General features: G+C 44.8%; 1 protein-coding gene across 1 annotated transcript in view; it reads left to right on the top strand.

Annotated features, from left to right (window-relative positions):
• Positions 1 to 22,529, top strand: part of stpg2 (sperm-tail PG-rich repeat containing 2) — a 51,529-nt gene that overhangs the window by 3,339 nt on the left and 25,661 nt on the right. The window contains exons 5-10 of the mRNA XM_060054095.1: positions 1,513 to 1,631; positions 2,486 to 2,597; positions 6,721 to 6,828; positions 14,203 to 14,362; positions 14,925 to 15,088; positions 15,543 to 15,635. Coding sequence (XP_059910078.1) covers positions 1,513 to 1,631; positions 2,486 to 2,597; positions 6,721 to 6,828; positions 14,203 to 14,362; positions 14,925 to 15,088; positions 15,543 to 15,635 — 756 coding nt within the window. The remainder of the gene's footprint in view (positions 1 to 1,512; positions 1,632 to 2,485; positions 2,598 to 6,720; positions 6,829 to 14,202; positions 14,363 to 14,924; positions 15,089 to 15,542; positions 15,636 to 22,529) is intronic.

The following is a 22,529-nucleotide window of genomic DNA, read 5'->3' as shown; positions in this document are numbered from 1 at the left end:
TGTTTTCTGCCTCTCCTCTCAATCATTGGGGATAAAAGCGTCTACTAAAAGCCTAATTGTTATTATGAATAAACAGATTTTGCTGAGTAAACTATCCACATAAATATTTGTCTGTATTGACTGACACAATGGAACCACTAGTCAGCAGTCTGTGGGTTGGCAGTGACAGCACAGCTGACGGCCTTCAGAAACTATTTAAATGAGTGCCGGTGAGGAATGGTAGAAGAAAAACATCGGAAGACATATTGAATCAAGTAATCATGACCCCCACAGGTTAGATGAAAACATCTTAGTGGTCTTTTTGGGGCTGTGAGGTCATGGCATGAGGGGGAATTCTGAGGTAACTTGGAGAAATGCCAACCGCCACATCTGCAGACTCAAATGTACTTGGACATTTTCAGAGGAATTTTGAAAGTCCCTTTGTGCCACTTAATCAAAGTGGAAAGACAGTGCTTGTACCCCAAGCACCGTTTTTTTTTTTTTTTTTTTTTTTAAAGCCCTCCTTGATGACATCACTAGACAGTTGTGTGAGTGCTGAGCTCAATGTCATCTGTGTTATGGCTTAAGCTTGTTCAATTTGTGTTTGTCGGAGACTCCGAATGCTGATGCCAAACTGCTTCCAGTTCTTTTGGCACGTCAACAACCCCGTTCCCTCTTTGTTCTTATCAAAAACTGATCAAAACATCCCAGAGGGCATAAGCTCAGATATTTTCAACAATGACTTTCTAAGTCGGGATAAGGAGAAAAAAGAAAGAGTGCTACAAAGTTCTCAAAGCGCTTCAAAGTCACAGAAGTTTTTTTGGAGAGAAAACTTGGGCTGCCATGTGGAAGATACGTCAATTGCCATAATTCATTTATTTAGAAACTTGTAATGCTTCCAGCATAAAATAAATGACCTTCATGGTCTACAAACAAGTTTCGATATCTTGTGGAGAATACACATAATGGCTTTGCTCCTCTTTGTTATTTTCACAGTTACATAGAAAATCCATAATGCGTTATCCATAAAGGGGACTGAAAAGTAACTGCAGATATTTTTCCTTTGTTCGCCGTGATATTATACTTCTCTGGTGTGTCGATATTCTCCAGTCCAAGGGAACATCCTTCTGCTCCCCATCTTATCTTTAAAACATGCAGTGCCCAGCTGAAAGGACTACAAACCCTCTGCATTTGGAGGATCGTTCAATGGGTCTTGGCCATTACCATTCTCCTATCTTTCCCCTGCCATCCACAAGCTAGTATCTTAAAAACACGGTGGAGACACTAATTGCCTCCTCCTATACTCTGATGGCCTTTCTAGGGCATTCAACTGTGGAGGAAAGGTGCGCGAGTAGACCTGATAGGTCCGGAGCGAAGCCTTGATGTTTAGCTGGGGGAGATAAGAGAAGACGGAGGGTCTCGGCCCGACCCTGACATACTTGCCTGAACTTCTTGTTTCATTCAGCCCCGGTGTCTTGCCGTTTATTCTCTCTCTTTCTCTTTCTCTTTCTCTTTCTCTTTCTCACATCCTAGTCAGAGCAAGAGAGTTCTGTCCACAAATATAAAGGCGTCCATTTCGGGAACATGACCGGGAAGAGAGCGGAGGTGAAGATTTCCGAGGGCCCAGGTCCGGGAAAGTACAAACTAGACCAGTGAGTACCACACCACTTTCAACAGCCAATCACATTCGAAACGTACAGCAGGAAACGTGTTCAGCTGTAAATAAGGTGTCTATTTTGGTGCACTCACATATTTGATCAGATCATTATTTTTAAATATTTGTATTCGCGGTCATCTCCACCTGCGGTTACTTATATTGGGACAGCACACTTAAAAAGAAAATGGACGGATCAACAAATGACACGCCCCATATAATTATAGTAATATTTGTCGTTTTTGGTATTTTTTCGAATATTGGCAGCCGTGATAAAGGAACAATAAGGCTTGCGTAACACAAGCCCGAAAGCAGCTAATATTGGAGAGTAAATAGTCTTATTGAGGAGTTTGCAGAATAGACGATCTGTCCAGACAGCATGAAATATTACTCCGGTGTTTCTGGAGCCAAGGTATTATGTTTGACATCACTCACCTCGCCCAGGCCGTGCCTGCGCCTTACTAAGCACTTTGAGAATATTGAGCAGCGTTATTCACAAAGGCATCAACAACAACTAATCCAATAGCGTGGGAGGGCCACTGCAGACACATACCCACAACCAACACAAACGCAGAAATAACAGTATTGAAGACACTCAAAAGCGAGTATGCATTTCGGGTCGAATGCACTCATGGTAATTATTTTATAAAAAACAGCAGTGCAAAGCATCCATTTCATCTCATAGTGGCTGTCCTGAACTGGTTATTTTCATGCTTTCCTTATTTCCTTCCTTCCTTCCTTCCTTCCTTCCTTCCTTCCTTCCTTCCTTCCTTCCTTCCTTCCTTCCTTCCTTCCTTCCTTCCTTCCTTCCTTCCTATCTCCCTTCCCTTCCCTCCCTCCCCTCCCTCCCAGAGTCCAGCGGTCCACCTATGAGAATGTGAACTTGCGTAGTGAGCAGAGGAGCAGGCTGGAGCCCAGCCTCCCTCGCTACCATGATCTGGTGGTGATGCAAGAGGAGAAGAAGGTACTGCCAACGTTTGTCTGCATCAATGTATGGTCCTGAGTGTCTTGTTTTATCCCTCTGTGTCACCGTGTATTGTCTTAGGTCTCTCACACACATAGCTCGTGTGCGTCTCTGTATAACCATGAATTGTTGAAGTATCTGTGTGTGTGTGTGTTTGTCTGTACCTAGTACCTATATTTGGCGGGTTGGCAAGGTCAGTTCAGAAAATGTCTAGAAAGTGTGTCTATTAGGGGTGTGCATCTCTCCTTTATATGACGATCCGATGCGTATCTAGATTCATGTGCTACGATACGATTCAGGGACGATACATTTTAATGTGGAACGATTCGATGCGATTCGAGGCAATGTACTAATGATCCGGTGCGATCAATCTGATAGATACAGTTAATATTAGTTTAACGTTAACACAATAATTTTCTATTAATTAAAATAATGCGGAGACGCAGGGCGCGAGCGGAGATATACACAAGCACACACGCGGACCCGCCCGCTACCTTAAGTTTCATTTTCCGGATCCGTATGGAAACGGAATGAAATGTGTTGACTGTCTTGATATCAGGCCGAAGCTTCACTCAACCGAATTGCAACGTTAAATCGCTGCATCGACAGATTCTTGGACATTTTAAATGGATTCAGGGGTCACGTATCGATGTAGTCGCATCTGTGTTAATCCAACCGGATACCGATTTGTTTCGGTGAATCGTAACACCCCTAGTATCTATGCATATACGCTATTTATCATAGTGGACATATTCATCATATATAGTCATCAGAAAACCCAATGGTGAAAAATGGGGCCTGCATTCTGATTTCCAAGGCCAAAGCTAATTCCTTATTCCTATTGAGTGTGAGGTGCCACAATTATCTTGGTTTGAATTACCTGTGAACTGTCCCTGCACAAGATGTCTAACCTTATCCTCCCTGCTCATTAAGCACATCTACAATTCAATGCAAGTCGCTTTGATGAATGTCTGCTAAACTACTCAATAGTATAAAGTTAGACATAGTATGCAGGACATAGTACACCCGACAAACCATCTCATGATCTTGTAGGAGGATTATTATTATTATTATTATTATGGCTCATTCACATGCCTTCCAACACACATCATTGTCAGAGCAGAACACTAATTTGTGCTGGGCTGTTAAATATTGTAAGTAGTATATGAATTCTTAATATAAATACTGCTCTCAAGTCATGTCAGCACTCAAGATGTAAATATTTAGTTTACCTTACCACCCCTAGAGGGCAGTAGAGCATAAGCTTTTAGCAGAAGTAGCCGCACGCACAACCGCACCCGCACGCACTGCCCGCACGCACAACTGTGCCCACACTCACGCATGGTCACACACACGGTCACTCAGTCATTGATACACCGTAGCTGGAGGAGTGGTGGGGAGTAACTCACCTGTGTATGAACTTGAGCATGCAGCCAGGATAAGGCTACCTGAGCCCTCCTCCTTTCCTCTCCGCTCGCTGGCTTTGAGTGGGTGAGGCAGAGTTTGAGAAACGGCTGGCTACGTTTTATGGGGAGCTGGAGGGGGTGGGGGGGGGGGGGGTTAGGTGAACCTGCCCTGCCTGTCAAGGTCTTCATCCTCTCTGTTCGGTTTTCTTTACTCGTCTTCTCTCATCTTCTCTTTTTGCCCCTCTTTTCCACAGCGTCATTCGTTACTACAATGGCTTGCAAGATCAATAGAAATAGATGTGCAGATACAAAGACACTTGATAGATGGACAGAATCTTTCTATTGGAGTAAAATACACTCTGTGACTGCTGTTTCAAAGTGTGTGTGTGCGTGCGTGTGTGTGTGTGTGTGTGTGTGTGTGTGTGTGTGTGTGTGTGTGTTCACTCCTGCCGTGGCCGGACCCCCTGCTGCCGCTTAGTCGGCACTCTCATCTGTCATCATTAGTGTTGTACCTGACACACACACACACACACACACACACACACACACACACACACACACACACACACACACACACACACACACACACACACACACACACAGCAGATGGGTCATTACCAGCAGCGGGGACACCCTGGACAAACACTTTGCCTTCCCAGAGTTTGGCCAGACACACCAGCTCTAATGACCCCGGGTGACTGCTGCTACTGTGGGGCTGGCGGGGGGCCTCCATCTTACGCACAATAACTCTCCTATTAAGTCAACACACATTCATAAAGAAAAGCTCCTCCAAGCTCCAAATAATCATCTTCCAGGATTATGTCGTCGTAGCCACTGGCGACAAACGAGGAAACCCAGTGCTGCGATGCGCGATCAAGCCCTGAGTTTCCCCCTCCATGGCAAAGTGAGTCAGTGAATCTTGAACTGGCTCGACTGAAGTGTGTAAGCGTCAGAGTCCCTTATCAAGTATCAATGGCGCCATGTCACCGAACATTGCTGTTTCAGAGACAAGTGTCTGAAGGGGATCCCTTCCACTGTTGATTAATGACCCCGTCACCCACTCAAAGGTAAATCTAAATGATGCAAAGTTAAATTAGCACAACGCGTTCAAGACATTTATTGCCATTTGAAGTTTACAGCGTCCAGATGAGACACTGATATATGACACATTTCCTTTGTAATGCAAAAATACTGGATAGAAGGTATCACACACTATTCAATATAGGTGGATTGTTTGAGTGTGGCTGTGTGTGTGTGTGCGTGTGTGTGTGCGTGTATGCATATTTAGTGAGCCCCTCCGCAAGCACTTGACCAAACTCCCACCATGCACTCGTGGATAATTGATTGTCTAAATCTAGCTCTGTGTGTGTGCGTGTGTGTGTGCGGCGTGTACTTGACCTCACACGTCTCAATTGACTTAAACAGGCCCAGGAGAAGGGAGGACGGCCAGCGAAGTGCTCTTGCGCCTAATTAACCTAACGCGCGTGTTTGTGTATACTATAATATGCATGTGTATTCACACGCTTCACTGAGCCGCTGGGAAAATTAACCTGGCTGTCCCGGACCACGATCCTATCAAGTACACTGCTTGCGAACGCTGCGACGGTCTTTTTCATCTTAGCTGGATGCCCTCCATTTTCCTATGGGAGTTACAGTGTCATTTTGAGACATGATGGTTTGGACTACTATGTTATCCGGAATTGACCTTCGCCCACCTCCCTGTTTGTCGGCGAGCCGCAAAGCCAAGGTTGTTGCGTTACGAATGCGCCAGGCCGCCTGGATACCCAGGATCAGTGTGTCTCCCCGCTGAAGTACTCTTTTCCCCTCGGTAGAAATACTGCAAAACAGATTGATTTGAAAAGTGAAGGAGTGCAACATGTTTTGCCTCACAAAGAGCTTATGGTTTTGCAGGTGGTTTGTGTCTGTGACTCCACGAACGATGTCCTTCATAACGTCTCTGCTGGCAACTGATAATACTGTGAGTGTAATGAAGCAGCTAATTGTTGTAGCCCTAGACTGCCACTAAACAACCATGTACCACAAATACTGTGTGTGTGTGTGTGTGTTTGTGTATGTGTGTGTGTATGTGTAACAGAGCTTTAATTATGACTCAGCTTTAGTCAATTTCGATATCTTCTCTCTTTTACCCTTTTTATCCTTGTTCCTCATGTTCCCATCTTGTTTGTTGTTGTTGTTGCTGTTGCTTTAATTACAACACTTCTCTGTTCCATTCGATGACGACCCTCCGTATGAACAAACCATTCACCCTCTCTTCTTCGGGCTGCACTCTTCATAGATATATACAGTATATTGTGTTCAGTAAAAAAAGTGTAAATGGTAAATAGACTGCATTTACACAGCGCTTTTCAAGCCAGTGGCCACTCAAAGCGCTTTGCCTAACATTCACCCTGCCTAACCTAGCCATGCAAGGCGAGAGCCAGCTTGTCGGGAAGCAGTTAGGGTGAGGTGTCTTGCTCAGGGACAGCTCGACAGCTCTAGCTAGGAGGAGCCAGTGATGGAACTAGCAACCTTCTGGTTACCAATCAACCCGCTCTACCTCCTTAGCTTCATGGCGCCTAGAATGTGTTTGTTTAATTTCCATCCGAAAACAAAAGTGAAACTAATCACCAAATAAATTCTGCGAGCGTCACTGAAACATAACCCTCTGTTTAAACGTTAAGTTTACTTCCATTTGTGTGTTCTCTCCCCTCCACCAGAGCGTGCCTGGTCCGGGCCAGTACCATATCAGGGGTCAGTTTGACAAGCCTGTGGATGGCAACGACAACCCATCCATCAGCTGTCCTCCCTTCCTCTCTGAAACCAAGGTACGCTGCAGACAGACCTACCCGTGCCCCCTGTCTGGCCTTGGCAGGCCTTCACGCTGGGGGGTCATTTTATAGAGTGTGTGTGTATATCACTATGGGATTTCGCTGAGTCAGGCTTGTTACTTGTGTGACCTTAGTGTGACCTTTACCCTTTTCGAAAGTAAAGAAGGTAGAAATGTTTGTGAATCTAGAAATAAGGTCAAAGTTCATAGTTCCTTTGATTGGATCGCATGCATGTCTTGTCTCTCTTTGTGTCCATCGACCAATGTATCCTGTAGCCCTGTTCTGCCACCGTCACCGTTAAAAATAAACCATACTTTGGGATCACTTTTTTTTACTTTGGCCGATTGGAGGGCAAGCACTGGACTAAGTATTTTTCAGAGTTTGACCAATGTGGGCTTAACGCGTTTCCTTTCAGGGGGAAATTAATTGAGTAGCTCCTGTTTGCATGCATCACATGCCAGATTAGTTTCTCTATGGTGTGGTGGAGTTGTTTGCTCAACCACTGTTTGTGTGCACAAAGAGCAACACAATCGAAAATGTGATTGCATTTATTCTCGTATAATGTATGCAATGCGTGCGGTTTGAATAGTGGATCTTATATCAGGTCCCAGTCGCCCTTTGCATGGGCGCAGTTAAATATTTCTAAATTTGTGTTTGTTTTCCCTATAACACTTTGAAATAAAGAAAGCAATATGTATTCATTATATCTGCACAGAATAATTTCCTACGGTTGCTTCATAACCTTTTTTTGGTATCATTGAATCAAAAACAATGAATTACATTAAATTGTATCTTGACTGTATGATAATGATGAGGAAGGTCTTTCGCGAAAGTTCTTTGAAAATATTTTATGAATGACACGGTCTCTTTCGCCTTAGAAGGCAACAGAGAGCCTGTAGCGTACAAAGTAAATAAAAAGTGTGTTGTGTTGTAGGGAGTCAAGTGTTGTTCTGTACATTTCACCGTGGCTTTTTGATAGCTCGGGGACCTGGTGGGCACCGATGCCTCACGGCAAGAGGAAGGTCCTTGGTTCTTCCAACGCCTTCTGTGATCGCCCCAGGTTCAGGGTTGCTCCTACTTCCATGCATGTCAGGGTTTTTAGCAAGGCGCTTTTGTTAAAAGTGCACTTGTTTCACGACAAACAAACCGGCCCAAGGCCGCAGCAATAAGGAGAATGATGGTGGCAATAAGGTAGAAGCATATTAATTAATTCCAAATAAACAGAGGAAGGCCACCAAGCTATTTGCGCAGAGTCATTGTTTATTCGTTAGTCATTATTATTTAATCAATTTGTGATTTTCTTTTCGTCCCTCGCTGTCCTTTCATGATGTTCTTCAACATCGAGACAACCAGAAGCCTGAGGCTCTGGGGAATATTGAAATGACGAGAGAGAAAACCAAATCCTCTATTTGAGTCCTCAAAGGAGGCGGCAGACTTTTGAAATGAACACGTTAGATTAATTTTTAAATCCAAGGTAATGAGCCGGACCCTTGCGGTCTAATTGATATGCGGCGAGAGCAGGGAGGCTTCGGATGGGGGGGTTAGGATAAGTTTATTTGAAGACTCTGCGGGGAGAATATAAAATATGTGGAACGGCGTGTTTCTAAGTCCCATGGATGACTGAGCTCCCATTTGGTGTTGTCATGCCGACAAGCCTGTGCCCGAGTGCGAAGAGCTGTCTTAATTGACACCGCGAACACACACGCACACACGCACGCACATACACACGTTAACATCTGGAGGAGGAGACACATCAAGGGGCCTCATTTCTAAAGTTACATGCAGACACATTGCGCACTACAGAAATGTACTTCAGAAATAAATCAAAAGTCCCCGTCACATACTAGCTCTCGCATCACAACTGTTGACGGGCGGTCAAGGAAATGAATGTGTCTACTGCTGGGACACTACTGACAGCTCACTAGAAGCCATCCGTTTTTTTAATTTCAGCACAGAGGGGTGAAGGCCGTCAGTGCCTGTGTTAGTGTTGGCATGTGAAATGTAATGTAACGGACTGATTTTATATCCAAGACAAAAGAGTACAATCGATATTGCGGTGCTAGGGAACTGTCAAAGCTGAAAAATATGTTTCATTTCAAATGTTTATTGCTTCACAAGGAAGGGATATGTTTAATCCAGGCCGCCGAATTGGGGAGGTTTAGGTTTGCGTCCAATAGAATTTGGACGTCAAGTGAGTGGCAATACCTTTTTTTATTCTCACTCGTTGCCCTGTCTTAGCTGTCAAGAGTGCAGTTAACCGCGCACTGCCTGCATTGTGGGAAAGCGGGACATTGCTGTAATTAGATGGCCTGTTCCCCCACCATCGTTGTAAACCTTGTATGTGTGCCAATCATTCTGCCAGTGGATGCCCTGGTTTATGGCATCCACTTCCTAGGAAAGGTGTTTTAGTCGCCTTGATGTGGATCTGTGATCCGCGTGACTTGTTTCAATGGGGTCAGGCCTACTCAGATGTTAGACACAAAGCAGAACATAGGGCCAAGAGATAATCTTTCCAAGAGACCAGAGGTTCAGAGGTATTCATAGTGGTTCAAAGCCTCTGTCTAATGTTATCCAACTACTATCAAGACAGACCTTTGTCATTGTGAAATGTTGTATGTATTTCTACTGATGTAGTAGATTAGTAGATTACTACATGTAATCTACTAATCAGTGTATTCCTTCATTACATTAAACCTAGGCAATGTGCAAAGTATTGAATTGTTTTACAATGTGCAGCACTTATTATTCTTAAAAAAGTCCTCCATGCGTTATAACTTTGTGTGAATTTAGTTTTTGCAGGCAAAAATGTAGAAGCAGTAATTATTATTTTCTGTTTCCAGAACATCATCTGTTTAAAAGGAATTGTAGATTCTCCATCTTTATCATTCATAAACGTATCAATATAGATTGCTTATCATCTCCTTTATTATGTATATAACCGTGGGTCACAGTTTTGAGAATTTATATGCATTTGCATGCATGCATAAACTCATAGAAGCTCAAGGTAAGATATAGACTCATAAGAATGCTGAGGAAACACGGGAAAATATAATAGCTTAGTTTACACACGCACACTCACTCACTCACTCACTCACTCACTCACTCACTCACTCACTCACTCACTCACTCACTCACTCACTCACACTCTCTCTCTCTGGGCCCTATTTCAATGGTCTGAAACGCAAGTGAGAAGCGCCAAGCGCCAGAAGCTTTGTGGGCGGTTCTATGGCGATGTTGCTATTTTACCGGTGCATTAATGACTCTTGCGCCCAGCGCAAATCTAAAAAGGGGTTGGTCTGAAGTAGCCTATTTACCCGTAGGTGTGGTTTGGGAGTAACGTGCAATAAACCAATGAGAGTGCCAGCTCCCATCCCCTTTAAGAGCCATGAGCGCATTTGAATCTGACGAGTTGATACTTTGACAGCGCGTCTGCAGTCTCCGATGAGACAGATGCATGACCATACGAATTTCAAACTTCAAATGGCTCAGTTTATGGCCAAATAATATGGCCTAGTTCACACATGGAAAAGCGTTTTCTTCCACAACATCAGAAACACCTCAAATAAATTTCGGCAAAGAAAACGTAACAAACCTATGATATGCGGTAGCTATGGTTCTATTTAATGATATACGCAATAGAAGAAGAAATGGAAGAATAGAAGAAAATATGTGTTTGCTGTACGGTGTTTGCAGATGCATTGATTGAAAAGTACAACTTATTACCGTTGTATCAGCTGTTCTTTCCCAAAAAGTTTACCAAGAATGTGTGGCTAAAGGTAGATGAAAGAAGAAAAGTGTATGCACGAGGTGCACAAGCAACATTATACATGCGCCCTTAAAATAGCATCTGAACAACGCGCCACTGACTTTAAACCAGGTATTTCCTGGTTTGTGGCGCAATTGTTTTCTGAAACTGAAAAATAGCACCAGGGAACGTTTGCGCCAGAAAAACTAGCAACGACACATGTGTCAGTGTATTCAAGGTTTCAAGGTAGGGCCCTCTGTGTGTGTGTGAGCCCTTTACTCTTCTAGTTCAATAGTCTAACGTAATCCATTTGCTATAATGAGAATGCGCCATCAAAGTTTCATGGGCGTAGTGTGTGTGTGTGTGTGTGTGTGTGTGTGTGTGTGTGTGTGTGTGTGTGTGTGTGTGTGTGTGTGTGTGTGTGTGTGTGTGTGTGTGTGTGTGTGTGTGTGTGTGTGTGTGTGTGTGTGTGTGTGTGTGTGTGTGGCAACCGCGGGCCATGACCTGGTTTTCCATGGCCGCATGCTGCGTTGTACTGCCTTGCTCGACCCTGTGAAGTCGTCCTCCCCTCCTGTGGGCATGCATGCGTGTGTGTGCACGTGGGCATGCATGCGTGTGTGTGCACATGGGCATGCATGCGTGTGTGTGCACGTGGGCATGCATGCGTGTGTGTGCACGTGCGCATGCCAAAGCCTCATAAATGATATTTTTTCCGTAGAGAAACAAGCAACAGCTCCTCAGATCTGGGTCTCTCCCAGTGGGGGGTTGGTGTGTGTGTGTGTGTGTGTGTGTGTGTGTGTGTGCGTGGGGGGGGGGGGGTTATGCCGGTATCCTGCATCGAAAGAAGGAATTCGAAGTAGGAAGAGGAAGGAGAGAGGAAAAAGAGGGAAGAGGGGGGCTGTGGGTGCAGTCGGGGGGTGGTGCGGGGAGTGTATGAATGAAAAGATAAGAGGAACAGCTGGAATCTTCCATTTCAACGGCGCTCCCAAATGTTCCCCCTAGTATCAAAGCCCCCCACCACCACCCCTCCTCCTCGCCACGCTTTACTCCTTGACATCTCATTCCCCCGTCTCCCCCCGGACCCCTAGTCCTCCGCTGGTTGGCTGAATGCCGCCCTGTCTTCTGCTTCTTCCCCCAATGCCTATTATTTCACCTCCCCACTCCGCACGTCAACATCACCTTTTGCTCCTTTGTAATCCATCCCTCTCTCCGTCCTTCCCTCCCCCACTGTGTCACTGTTCTCTCTTCCCTTTTCTTCTTCTTCATTTTCTCATTAGAATCTTTTCTGATTGTAGTTTTCTTTCCCCTTAAAGAAATCCCCCTTTACTGCTGCAGGGGAAGCAATTTCAGGCACACAATGTCTGTCTGTCTGTCTGTGTAAAAGCAGTTTGCTAACTTAATGATAGCAGTTTGGCACATAGCTTACAGATAGACACTTGTAAGGTCTTTTGGAAAGGAAATATCCAACCGCATACGGAGAGATTAGAAAGCCACAAAACCAAAAAGAGTCTGATTTTCATGATAACGAGTCATTTCTGAATAAAATATCCCACTTATTTCTGTGCTGAATCAGAAAATTTTTATGCATCAAACCTCAAAAATCGACCCAATGTTAGACTGAATTTGAAAGCCCCACTTTAATCATGACTTACTCCATTATGTTATTCAAAAGATATATTGTTTCTTTCTTTAAGTTAGTAACTTCCTTCCCAACTTACATATAGGATACAACACAGAAAAGCCCAAGCCCTCCTTTTGCTCTTTTGCATCCCATGCATCATGAACCTGCAACATCAGTCCTTGTTTTATCACGCATTTTACGGGCAGAAATTTACCCGTTAAAAAATGCTGCATGTGAAGCCTTTAATGGCAAGCTTAAAAATGTCTTCAGTGACTATAAATTAGGCTTCAACAAGGACAGCGGAGAGGCCAGTGTACCTTGACAGGTGGCTCTGTCCTGCAGTATAAATCCAGACTCTTAATGAGGCTCTTTTAGGACACCTCCTTGCGGTGATACAAACTGCCACCACACTTCTTGTGGCGCTATCCTTTTTGCGCTTCCTCATCTTTTATTTTTTCCTTTCCTCTCTCCCTCCCTCCCTCTCTCGTTTTCTCTGCTCTTCTTCTGTCCCGACCGCCCCGCCTTGCACTCACCCTGTTTATCATGATTTTCCTTTCCTCCTGCTCGGTCAAATGCTTGATGATTCATCTGTGTTGTTGTGGATGTTTGTAGCGTATAATCTGTGTCCTTTCTTGTTCAGCCTGTCTGGATGTGGCCAGTTTTATACAATCCATTTGTTGAGCATATCTTTCTCTTGTAAATGCAGATTTCTCCGTGTTAAGTAAATTTGTCTCGTGCACTAATTTCTTTAAATTTCAGTGCAACATTTGTATTAGATATCAGATATTGGTCTTACATGTCAGTAGCACATGTGTGACAAATATCCAATCTCTAATCTGTGTTTCCCTCGTGGGGACACTATGTTGATGTGCAAGTGCACCTGCACAGGCGTGCAAGTTCAAGTGCACGTGCACAGGCGTGTGCAAGATGCTAATGACCGCGTTCACGGTGCTGATGGACTCAGAGAGGTTTTAGTGTGATCACTGATTCAAGTAGGGCTCTGTTGCATTCCAACAGAAATGGTCCCTCACAACGGTACAATAATATAACAAGCAATAGCATGTGAGCCCAAATGTTGGTGAGACACATTTCTGTCGCATTTAAAGTCCAGTGGGTAAAATAAGTAGCAGCTATTGGTCAGGTAGCAATGTTGAGATTACATTAACTGAATACCCCCCCCCCCCCAAATCAATCAGTTGCCAGTAGGTATTTTCGTTTGGCAAAGAGGGACATCGTTTTTAATTGCACCAAGATCTGTCTTTGACGGCTCTAGCCTATCAGTTTAACTAGTCCCTATTGGGTACCTTTGTCATAGTCACCTTGGTCTTTGCACATGTTGTAGGACATGGTGGAGGTAACACCCTATTTTTCTCAGCTAGCTAAACAGGGAGCTATCAATAGTGTGAAATTACATTCATAGACCTACAGATATCGCTTTCTGTTATATGTATTGATCATTCATATCGATAACTTTGTGTTCTACAAGCTAGTGTTAACTTGTACTAGGTTATGTGAATATAGGTTGCTTTTGATAACACGAGGTTCTGCAGTTGCATTGCAGTATTGTGTACTGTAATTTTATTCTTCTATAGCAGAACACAATTTTACTGTATTTTTTCAGAAAATGTCTCCAATTTCATTGATAACAATGTGACATTGAGGGGTTGCAGTGGGGGAGGAACCTATGTCATATGCTTTTGAGTAAAAAACAATAGCATTTTGGGCCATTTATTTGAATGGCTGTGTGCAGTTTCACTAGTATTCCAGTGGGGGTGCTGTGCCTCTGCTGGATACATGTAGGTGGAAACATGAGCATAGGCTTATGTGGAGGCAGCAGCTTTAGTCCCTGTCATCGTAGTGGAATCTGAATGAGTGACAAGACGCATTCAAATACACTCAAAAGTCTCTTGTCTGTCTCCCCTTTATTTTTCTCCTCTCTCATCTCCCCCTCTCTATCTCTCTCATTCTTCCTGCCACCACCCTTTCTCGTCTTGACGATCAACAGAGGTTCAAGTCAGCCAAAGAAGAGGGCCCACCGGTCGGGACGTACACCGACCCGCGCTGTGCCCTGGAGCTGCTGAAGAGACCCCTGGGCTCCATGAGGGGCCCCTTCGGAGGCACCGCGGTCCGCTTCACGCGCCAGAGTCTGAAGCACTCCACACCAGGTGGGTGCGTGTGCGTGTTTAAAGTGCTGGGCCATATTTGCACGATGCAATATGCTCTACCACATACATGTTTTGTTTGCGTTTTGAGCCGGTCGTTCGCCATTGTTTGAAAAAGCAGCAGTGGAACGTAGCAATGAATGAATTGGTACCTTTTTCCAAAGTTGGATGGGATTAGTGGGCTGACATCGCACCAACAACCCACAGAGTTATGTTTCATTGGTTGTAGGTCCCATTTCCCGGGCTGTGGTTTTTGAACTAGAAGCCAAACGGCTGCCTCAGGATTTATGAGGTGTTCAGCAATCTAGCATTAAAAAACGTGCGCACGAAATAGATAGAATTGCAAAAAAAATGATGAAAGGCTGGTTTTTGGACTACTAGACACACACACATGCACATACACGTACCCACAGACGCACACTTACACATACACACTCACACTCACACTCGCACTCGCACTCTCGCACAATATTTTGGACTCTGCCCAAAAATATCTTAGCGTCTTCCAAGACACCGGACACGTACGTACAACCGTCCCTGATTAGGTCCTGCTCTCTGTATTCAGGCCCAGGGTCCTACAATATGTTTGATTGTGGTCTCGCCCGGGAGAGTGTGAAGAGAGCCACTCTGGAGAGCTCAAGGAAGGGGGGGTTTGGCTGCCGTGCCCAGCGCAACTCCGCCTTCCACAACGTACAGACTCTGGGCGCCCCCGGCCCCGGGCAATATGTGGTAGGGTCCAGTCTCTCCGTCTCCGTCATCTACCAAATCGGTCTCCCTCCCTCTCCTTGTCTCTCTTCCACTAAGGGAGTGGGCTTCTATCCATCCGTCCCTATCTTTGTCTCGCTACCACGCCCACTCTCATTCACTTTGCCTGCCTCACTCTCTATAAATATATCTCCCACTGTCCCTGCCAATGTAGCGCGCTTGGCCAATTCTTATCCACAGATAAGAGCCATGACATAATTGAACTGGATTATTAATCTGTTTATGAATAAGGGGTTGAGAGATCTCTCATGCACTAAAGAGGTTCATGTTTGCGCATCCTTTTGTTTGAGTCTTGTGTGTATGTTAAAAGGTGTTTGTGTGTGTTGTGTTTCTGCACTGTTTCTGTGTGTTTGTATGTGCATGTGTTGTGTGTGCGTGTGTGCGCATGCATGTGTCGTGTTTGGGTTCCGGCATACAGGTGACAAAGCCTTCAGAGGAGCTCTACAAAAGGCAGCCGATGGCAGTATTCAGATCAGCCACCCAACGTATGGCGGCATCTCTGTTGGCTAAGGTAAGCCGCCATTATGTCCGTATCCTCTCTGCATCGCCTCTCTTGCACCACTCGTAAAAGAAGAGCTTTACGATTAGGGTTAGCTTTCGTGTGCTCATGGTTAGGGTCAGTACTGACTTCACACAGAGGGGGCGTTGTTGAGGCGCTCATTTATGATAAATGGCAACAGCTGAGGCGGCAGGTGAATCCCAGAGAGAGCTGTTCGACTGCGGTGAATGTGGACCTGCGGTGAGTACCCCGCTTCTTACCCCCTAGATTGGTAAGATGCACTCACCCAGGGAAAGCTAAGGAACATACTTAAATTCAACTCACCACGTAGGGACAGACTTTACTACTTTGCCTCCCCCCCCACATTGGTGTTACAGCACACGCCCACTCAACACGAACAGTTCTGCTGGCATTATGTGTGTGGATGGCAGCTGAAGGATTGGTGTTTAGAAGCGTTGTTGTCGATGCTAAACTCCCCTTCACTCCTTGTGTTTGCCTTGCTTACGCGCGTTGGCCTATAGGACAAGCAACAGCTTGTTGCTTGTGTTCATTATTGCATTTGTTCATTTTACATACAAGACATGTAAAAAAACAACAAAAAACAGAGCTCTTTGTTTCGATCTCCACTTGAACGTTGTTGGGTGTCTTGCGTCTCTTCCCGCTGCCCGGCCTTGCTGTGTTTCCACATCCTCTTCTTCGGCCACCCTTGGTTCTGTTGATGCAATTCTACTTAAAAATAAAAAAATAAAATTTAAACCCCCCCCCCCCCCCCCCCCCTTTTCAAAAAAGGAAAAGGAAATTAGGCCATCACAGCGGTAGCTTCTGACCCACTACAATCAGAGCCGTGTTTTCTAGCAATTGGATTTATTTGGGCCCTGCTTCTCCTCCTGTTGGAGCGGCTGGTTCGGCAGAAAGCGACAAGGTCATGAAGCGGTTTCTCCCTACTGTTCAGCCTCCAGGTGACTGTACCTGATTGGTTTTACAAAGACACAATAGCAAGGGCTACAGTTGCCATCTAATGGGATAAGGGAGACCGTGGTTATTCTATTTCAGCATCGAAAAGGCCATTCTTTTTTATGCTTTTTATAATTTCTTTGAATTTTGAGTTACTTTCATATTCAACTCGTCCACATTTAAATACCCATCGCCTGAGTATTTACTACACCAATTAAATTAAAATTATGTTGAAAACAGTGATATCAGTCATATAATTTATATTGATTTCAAACAAGGAGGTAACAAAGAAATGAAATAACTGAGGTTTATGTGAAAGCATTTCAAAACGCCACCTTTTTGAATTTCAGTGGGAAACTAATCATAATCAACAATAAAAGGAATTTCTTCTGCATGTGTAGCATATAGACTCGCACTGGGTTTGAAGATAATGGAGAACTGGTATTGGGGTTTTAAGCATGCTAACATTCTTCTTTTGTGTGCAGCGACATCAAAGGAGCAAATCTGCATCGAAGGGAATAAGTTATGCGTTGTCTGCCAGGAAATCCCCGGCAAATTGCTCTGGGGAATACTGACAATATTCTTATGTAGGGATTATTGTATACTGTTAATTTACAGTATTTATCCCTACCTGCCCACTGGGCCATGTTGAAGTACCAGGACTTCAAGACGCCTGCTTGTAGGTTGTAAGAATTGGAAATTGTCATGAGGATCATGTCAAATAAACCTCTTATCTGCTCACATGTTTACATCCTGTGGTGCTTAACACAGATCAAGTAATCTGTGCAGGTATTAGAATAATAAGGACTTTACATGCGTCAGGCTTTAAATAAATGCATAAAGATATGCCATTTGGTTTTGACGCTTTTGTCCAAAGAATCTTTGGACTCTGAGTGCAATGCATACATTGTTGCCATTGCCCTTGTGGCAATCAAACCCATAAATCTGGCAGTGTTGATGCCATGCCCTACCAACTGAGCTTGACAGGGGACACATTAGTGCTTACTCTGCTGAAGTGAACTTCTAAGCTGAACCTATATTTGGAGGAGGAGTGACTGACACAAACATGATGGGCAAGAGTTGCCGCCTACATCAGCAGTGTAAACTGTAATGCCTTAACTCTGGTTTCACATTTCAAGTCCTTGTTGATTCGCCAACATGCATACCAATGATTCTGGCGGAGAGTGGGCTCCTGACACCGTTGGGGCAGACTCAGGAACCCACACAGGATTTGATTGAAAACACAGCGGGGATCGCAGTCCCACGACCCGACTCATTCAGCTGGGGATGAGCAGCAGCTGCTGGGGTTACAGGTTGTCTGGTGTGTTCAGTTTGTTGGGGTTTTGGGCCGATGTGACGTTGTGTAAAGTATTGCGATTTCAACAGGAAGCGGACGAGTGCTCCTGTTAAGTAGCCATTGGGTTGGTTTGTGTACACTTGAAACCTCCATCAATGCTGCTTTGCATTCGACCATACCCTCCACACACCACTGATAATGCACACTCCCACCTCTCATGCTGCATTATGATATGTTTACCCTTAAATGCATTGTAGAATGGAGGTGAATCCAACGTGCAGTGTCGCCTTGGTTGTCAAATCCTTGAGCCGGGGTTGTGACAGGGGACCAGCAAAACATTATTTCGGACGTCCCATTATTTAGAAGTGTGAACGAGTACAGAATGAAACTACCTGGGAAAAAAACGTATAAAGGTACAGATGCAGAATATAACAGTATAAATAGCATCCACATTTTTACACCATCCATCCTAATCTAGTCCTTATGACTAATACTGAGCCCCTAATAGGTGGAGAGGTCCACCACTGCTGCCAACACAGCTCCCATCTCCACCCCCTCATCCAGCGTATTGCGCAGAAATAATGCTGTAGCAGAATTTGCTAGGAAGTTAAATGTCAGCGGGCACGCGGACATGCATTCACCGGATCCAAACAAGCCGATACCTTTCCCACCCTGCGCAACTCAAGGATAGACTAGAGGCACACAAAGTACACAAAGGCATAGGTGAACGGTTTTGTTACCACCACGCATATAACAGGTCAGATGCAATTTATTCCAGTATGTATTTATTTGTGGCAAACTGGTTGCGTGGTAAGGCACAGCAATTTTATTTATGCAGCACCCTTCAACAGCAGACAGTTGGGAGTGCTTTAGAACGAAGGGACAATCACTGAATAAATGGAGTTGAAGGAATAAAAAAAGGAGAATGAAAGGGTTCATTCTCCTTTCAACTGCACTGTTACCTCACAGCAAGAATGTCCTTGGTTGGAAACCTCTTTCTATGTGGAGTTTGACATATTTCACACTAGAGTCTAATGTGATTAGAAGAGAGAACCTGCTTAGTGTTGTTTTGATTTTCTAATGAATGGTTCATCTATGATATCCATGGTAATATATTCTGCTGATAGTTTGGCCCAGACCATTGTACTGTACATTTTCATTCATTCAATCATCTGGTTAATTTGGGCACAATCCCTATACTGATATGTGAAAATTCAAAACACTGAATTAATTACTACTAATTAATGTGATAATGGGGGATGGTTGGTCTAATCTGAAGGCTGTTTGACTCAACTGAAAGATACTGGATTCAATCCACAACGTCACAACCAGCCTAAGCATCCTTGAGCAAGTTGGTCTTGTGATGCAAGAAATCAAAAAAAAAAAGTGATACAGGAAAGTGATACAGGAGATCTCGCCACGACTAAACGTCTTGGGATTTGTAACTTTGTTTTTTGTTGTTTGAACGCTGGCAAGATGGGCCGCTAACAGACCTACACTCCTTTCACAGGAAATGACGCCGGAAATCTAGCAATTCCCTTTGTAACTCGGAGAGAGCTTTTGAAAACATCGAAAATGGATGTCACATTGAATTGTCTCAATTCAGTTTCATCGAATGTGTGCTCGGTCCACAACATTGGTGAAATGAAGGATTAACAGCGATTTATAAAATGCGTGCAACGCAGGGCAAGGAAGAAGTGTCGGTACAACAGTGTCTGCAAGCACACAAGACTTCTGCATGTCACCGGTGATTTAGAATTGGTTCTGCAAGGCAGGGTTATTTTAAACTAATTATTTTCTCCCTGTTTAGCAACAAAACCTGTGAGATTTTCTTTAGCTGAGCAAGTGTTTAGAGACTGAATTGTGAGTCTATGAGGAAGGTGCCTTACCCCTACCTGGTCCATTATTACATTTATCTGGATTCAGTGTAAGTTGGGTTAGATAATATCATCAACTATTTGACTAAATATTGATTAAAGGTCAGCATTGTCCAACACAAAAAAAACGACACTTTTTATTTTCCTTTTGTAATAGGAACTGTGATGAACAACACAGAATGATGTTGTTTAGTCCTGTTTATTCCTTATATTCCTTCTCTGTAGAAAACCCGAATACACTAAGAAGAGCAATTCTCTATCTCTCCCTCTGTCTCTGTCTCTCTGGCTCGCTCTCTGCCAGTTCTTTAGGACGACTGTCATTCTTTTATGTCAATCTCTTTGCTTTCAGTCTCCCTTGTCTGCCTCCCAACTTCTGTCCCTGTCCGTCTGCCTGTCTGTGTGTCTCGCTCTTTGTCTCTCACTCGACTCTCTCGCTGATATTTCCCCAGACATGTTTTTTTTCTCTCTCTGTGGGTGGTGCCTCTCGCGCATGCTGGATGCCCATCAGGAGAACGGCTACCTGCAGTGTGTCCTTTCTATAAGCAGTTGATGTAAGAATTAGCCTCGAGAAGTCCTGAGCTCCGGCGCGCGCCAGAGACCTAGCGTCCCTGGTGACGCCATCCCGCGGGGAGGGATATTAAACAGTTCTACTCGGGAAGCAATCACCATCCAGAGGCACAATGGGCCGTCGGAGGGTCGGGGGGTTCGGGGGAATGGTAAAATGGCGGCTTGCGCGCCGAGGTTAGTCATTGTATCGTTAAAAAAGGGTAGAAGCAGAGTTCGTCTCTGCTTTGTCTTCAAAGGCCCCAGCTCATTGGACGAGGTCAAGCGCTTTGTGTGAACAGCTAGTCACACTGAGTGGTTTCTGAAGGTGGGATTATGAAGGCAGTAGCGAGGGAACTGTAAAGTGTGGAGCGCGTCTGGTTCAAAGCGCTCCAGGGAGAATCATTATCAAAGAAGTATTATCGGGAGCGTTTCGTTCTAAAGGGTTTCTGTGTTCTTTATTGAGTTGACGAGTCTTATTGTTCACAGCCTGATTGATGGTGAGGCATAGTCTGTTGTTCAATATTGTTCAAAGGACATGAATGTCATCATTCTGTTACTACAGTAAGTACCCTCCAACATGCTTAATTTGCCAAAACATTGATTGAATATTCCATACTTTCATTGGTCATTTATTGGACTGAAAACAATTTCGTCTTGGGATGGACAGGTTCTTCCTCTGATCATTAATTGTAGCTTCAAGTCCTACCTCCTGTTTTCATGAGCCATAGTGAACACATTTTTATTTTAGAAAGGCCCGGGTGTAAGGGCAGGCTCATCCGTCTGCGTCCAACAGCGCCCTTGGTGTGGACAGATCAACGAGGGCATCGTGGGGGTGATTGGACCAGGTCAGACACCGAAATGTACTTCCCTTTTCCCCCCCTCTAATTTTTGAACCCTCTGTCTCTGTCCGTCCATCTCCCTCTCGTTATTCTTGTCCGTCTTCTCCTTCATCTCAACTTCCCTTCCCTGAGCGCGTCAACTGTTCTCGCTCGCTCCTCCATCTCGACGCTCACCGATCGCTATTCCCTCCACCTCCTCCTCTTCCTCCTCCTCTTCCCTCTTCCTCCTCCTCTCCCTCCTCCTCCTCTTCGCGCCAACACCTACCGATAATGACCTTTCTTATTCCAAGAGGTCACGGAAACAGCCCGAGGCATCTGCAGAACGCAGACGACAAGGGGGGGGGGGGAGAGGAGGGGGGGGGGAGAAATCAGATACAGACCAACGCTTTGCCCCCCCCCGGAGCTGTGAAATCCCCATCCGCTCATCCATAGATCAGTGAAATAGCAGCCGTCCCCTCCGGCCACAGCACACACGGAGGGGGGGGGGGGGGGGGGGGCTGGGGAGTCCCACTGATGGCCACTTCAATCTGCTTCTTTAACCAAGGATGTCGACGAAAGGCACTTGTTTGCACAGGTTTCACCGGTCTTTGGAATCACGACGTGTCTTGGGAGCACGAATAAGAGCCACTGGTGGCGAGGTCCATTCCCGAGGCCGCTCTCCAGAGATTTGCCTTGTCCTTCGCGACGCTCGGATTGCTTACTTAATTATCCCCTTTTGCTACCAAAGTTTTCTTGTTTTGACAGTTGTTAGAGACTTTTAGGGTGTAGGGGGGCAGGCAATATTAGTGTCTAGAGGGGGTCTTTAAAACGTAGAACCTGTTACATTATTTTTAGAACATCTACATACGTGAATACGCTGGGTCAATGACATGCCTGCTCATCCTTGTTTCATCTGCAGCGTCTAGTGGGGCCACATTGTTAGCCAGGATCAAGGCTGGTGTTTCAGTCTTTAACGGTACGACTTCAACATGATAAACGACGATGAATAAAAAAGTTCTGGCCTGGTAACGTTTCTTGCTAGATAGGTGTTGCGGAAATTCCACGTCCTTTTTATTAAGGAAAACAAAATAATGGAATAATGGAAAAGCCTGAGGGAAAGTCCTCCATAAGAGGCCCATTTATTTCTCAAACAACTTCCACCTGACCACTGATTGGTTTGTACTTCTAGAGGTCATAACCAGCGGCAGTCATCGTTGAAAATATTTACACCTTGAGCACAGAGAAAATGCTTCGCCAAACTTGGCATTCGGGGCAGAGCACAGGTATGGAAAGGCTTTGTTAGATAATGAGCAAATTACCCATTTGATTAGGTCTGGATAATTGCTCTGTTTGTTACACACATGCATTTAAGAAACGGAATAAGAGTCACATTGATTTTCATGGCTCCACGCCT

The sequence above is a fragment of the Gadus macrocephalus genome, chromosome 6 (assembly GCF_031168955.1).
Source record: "Gadus macrocephalus chromosome 6, ASM3116895v1".
NCBI classification, from domain to species: Eukaryota; Metazoa; Chordata; class Actinopteri; order Gadiformes; family Gadidae; genus Gadus; species Gadus macrocephalus.
Note: the sequence above shows the minus strand (reverse complement) of the source record. Positions and strands in the feature narration are given on the sequence as shown.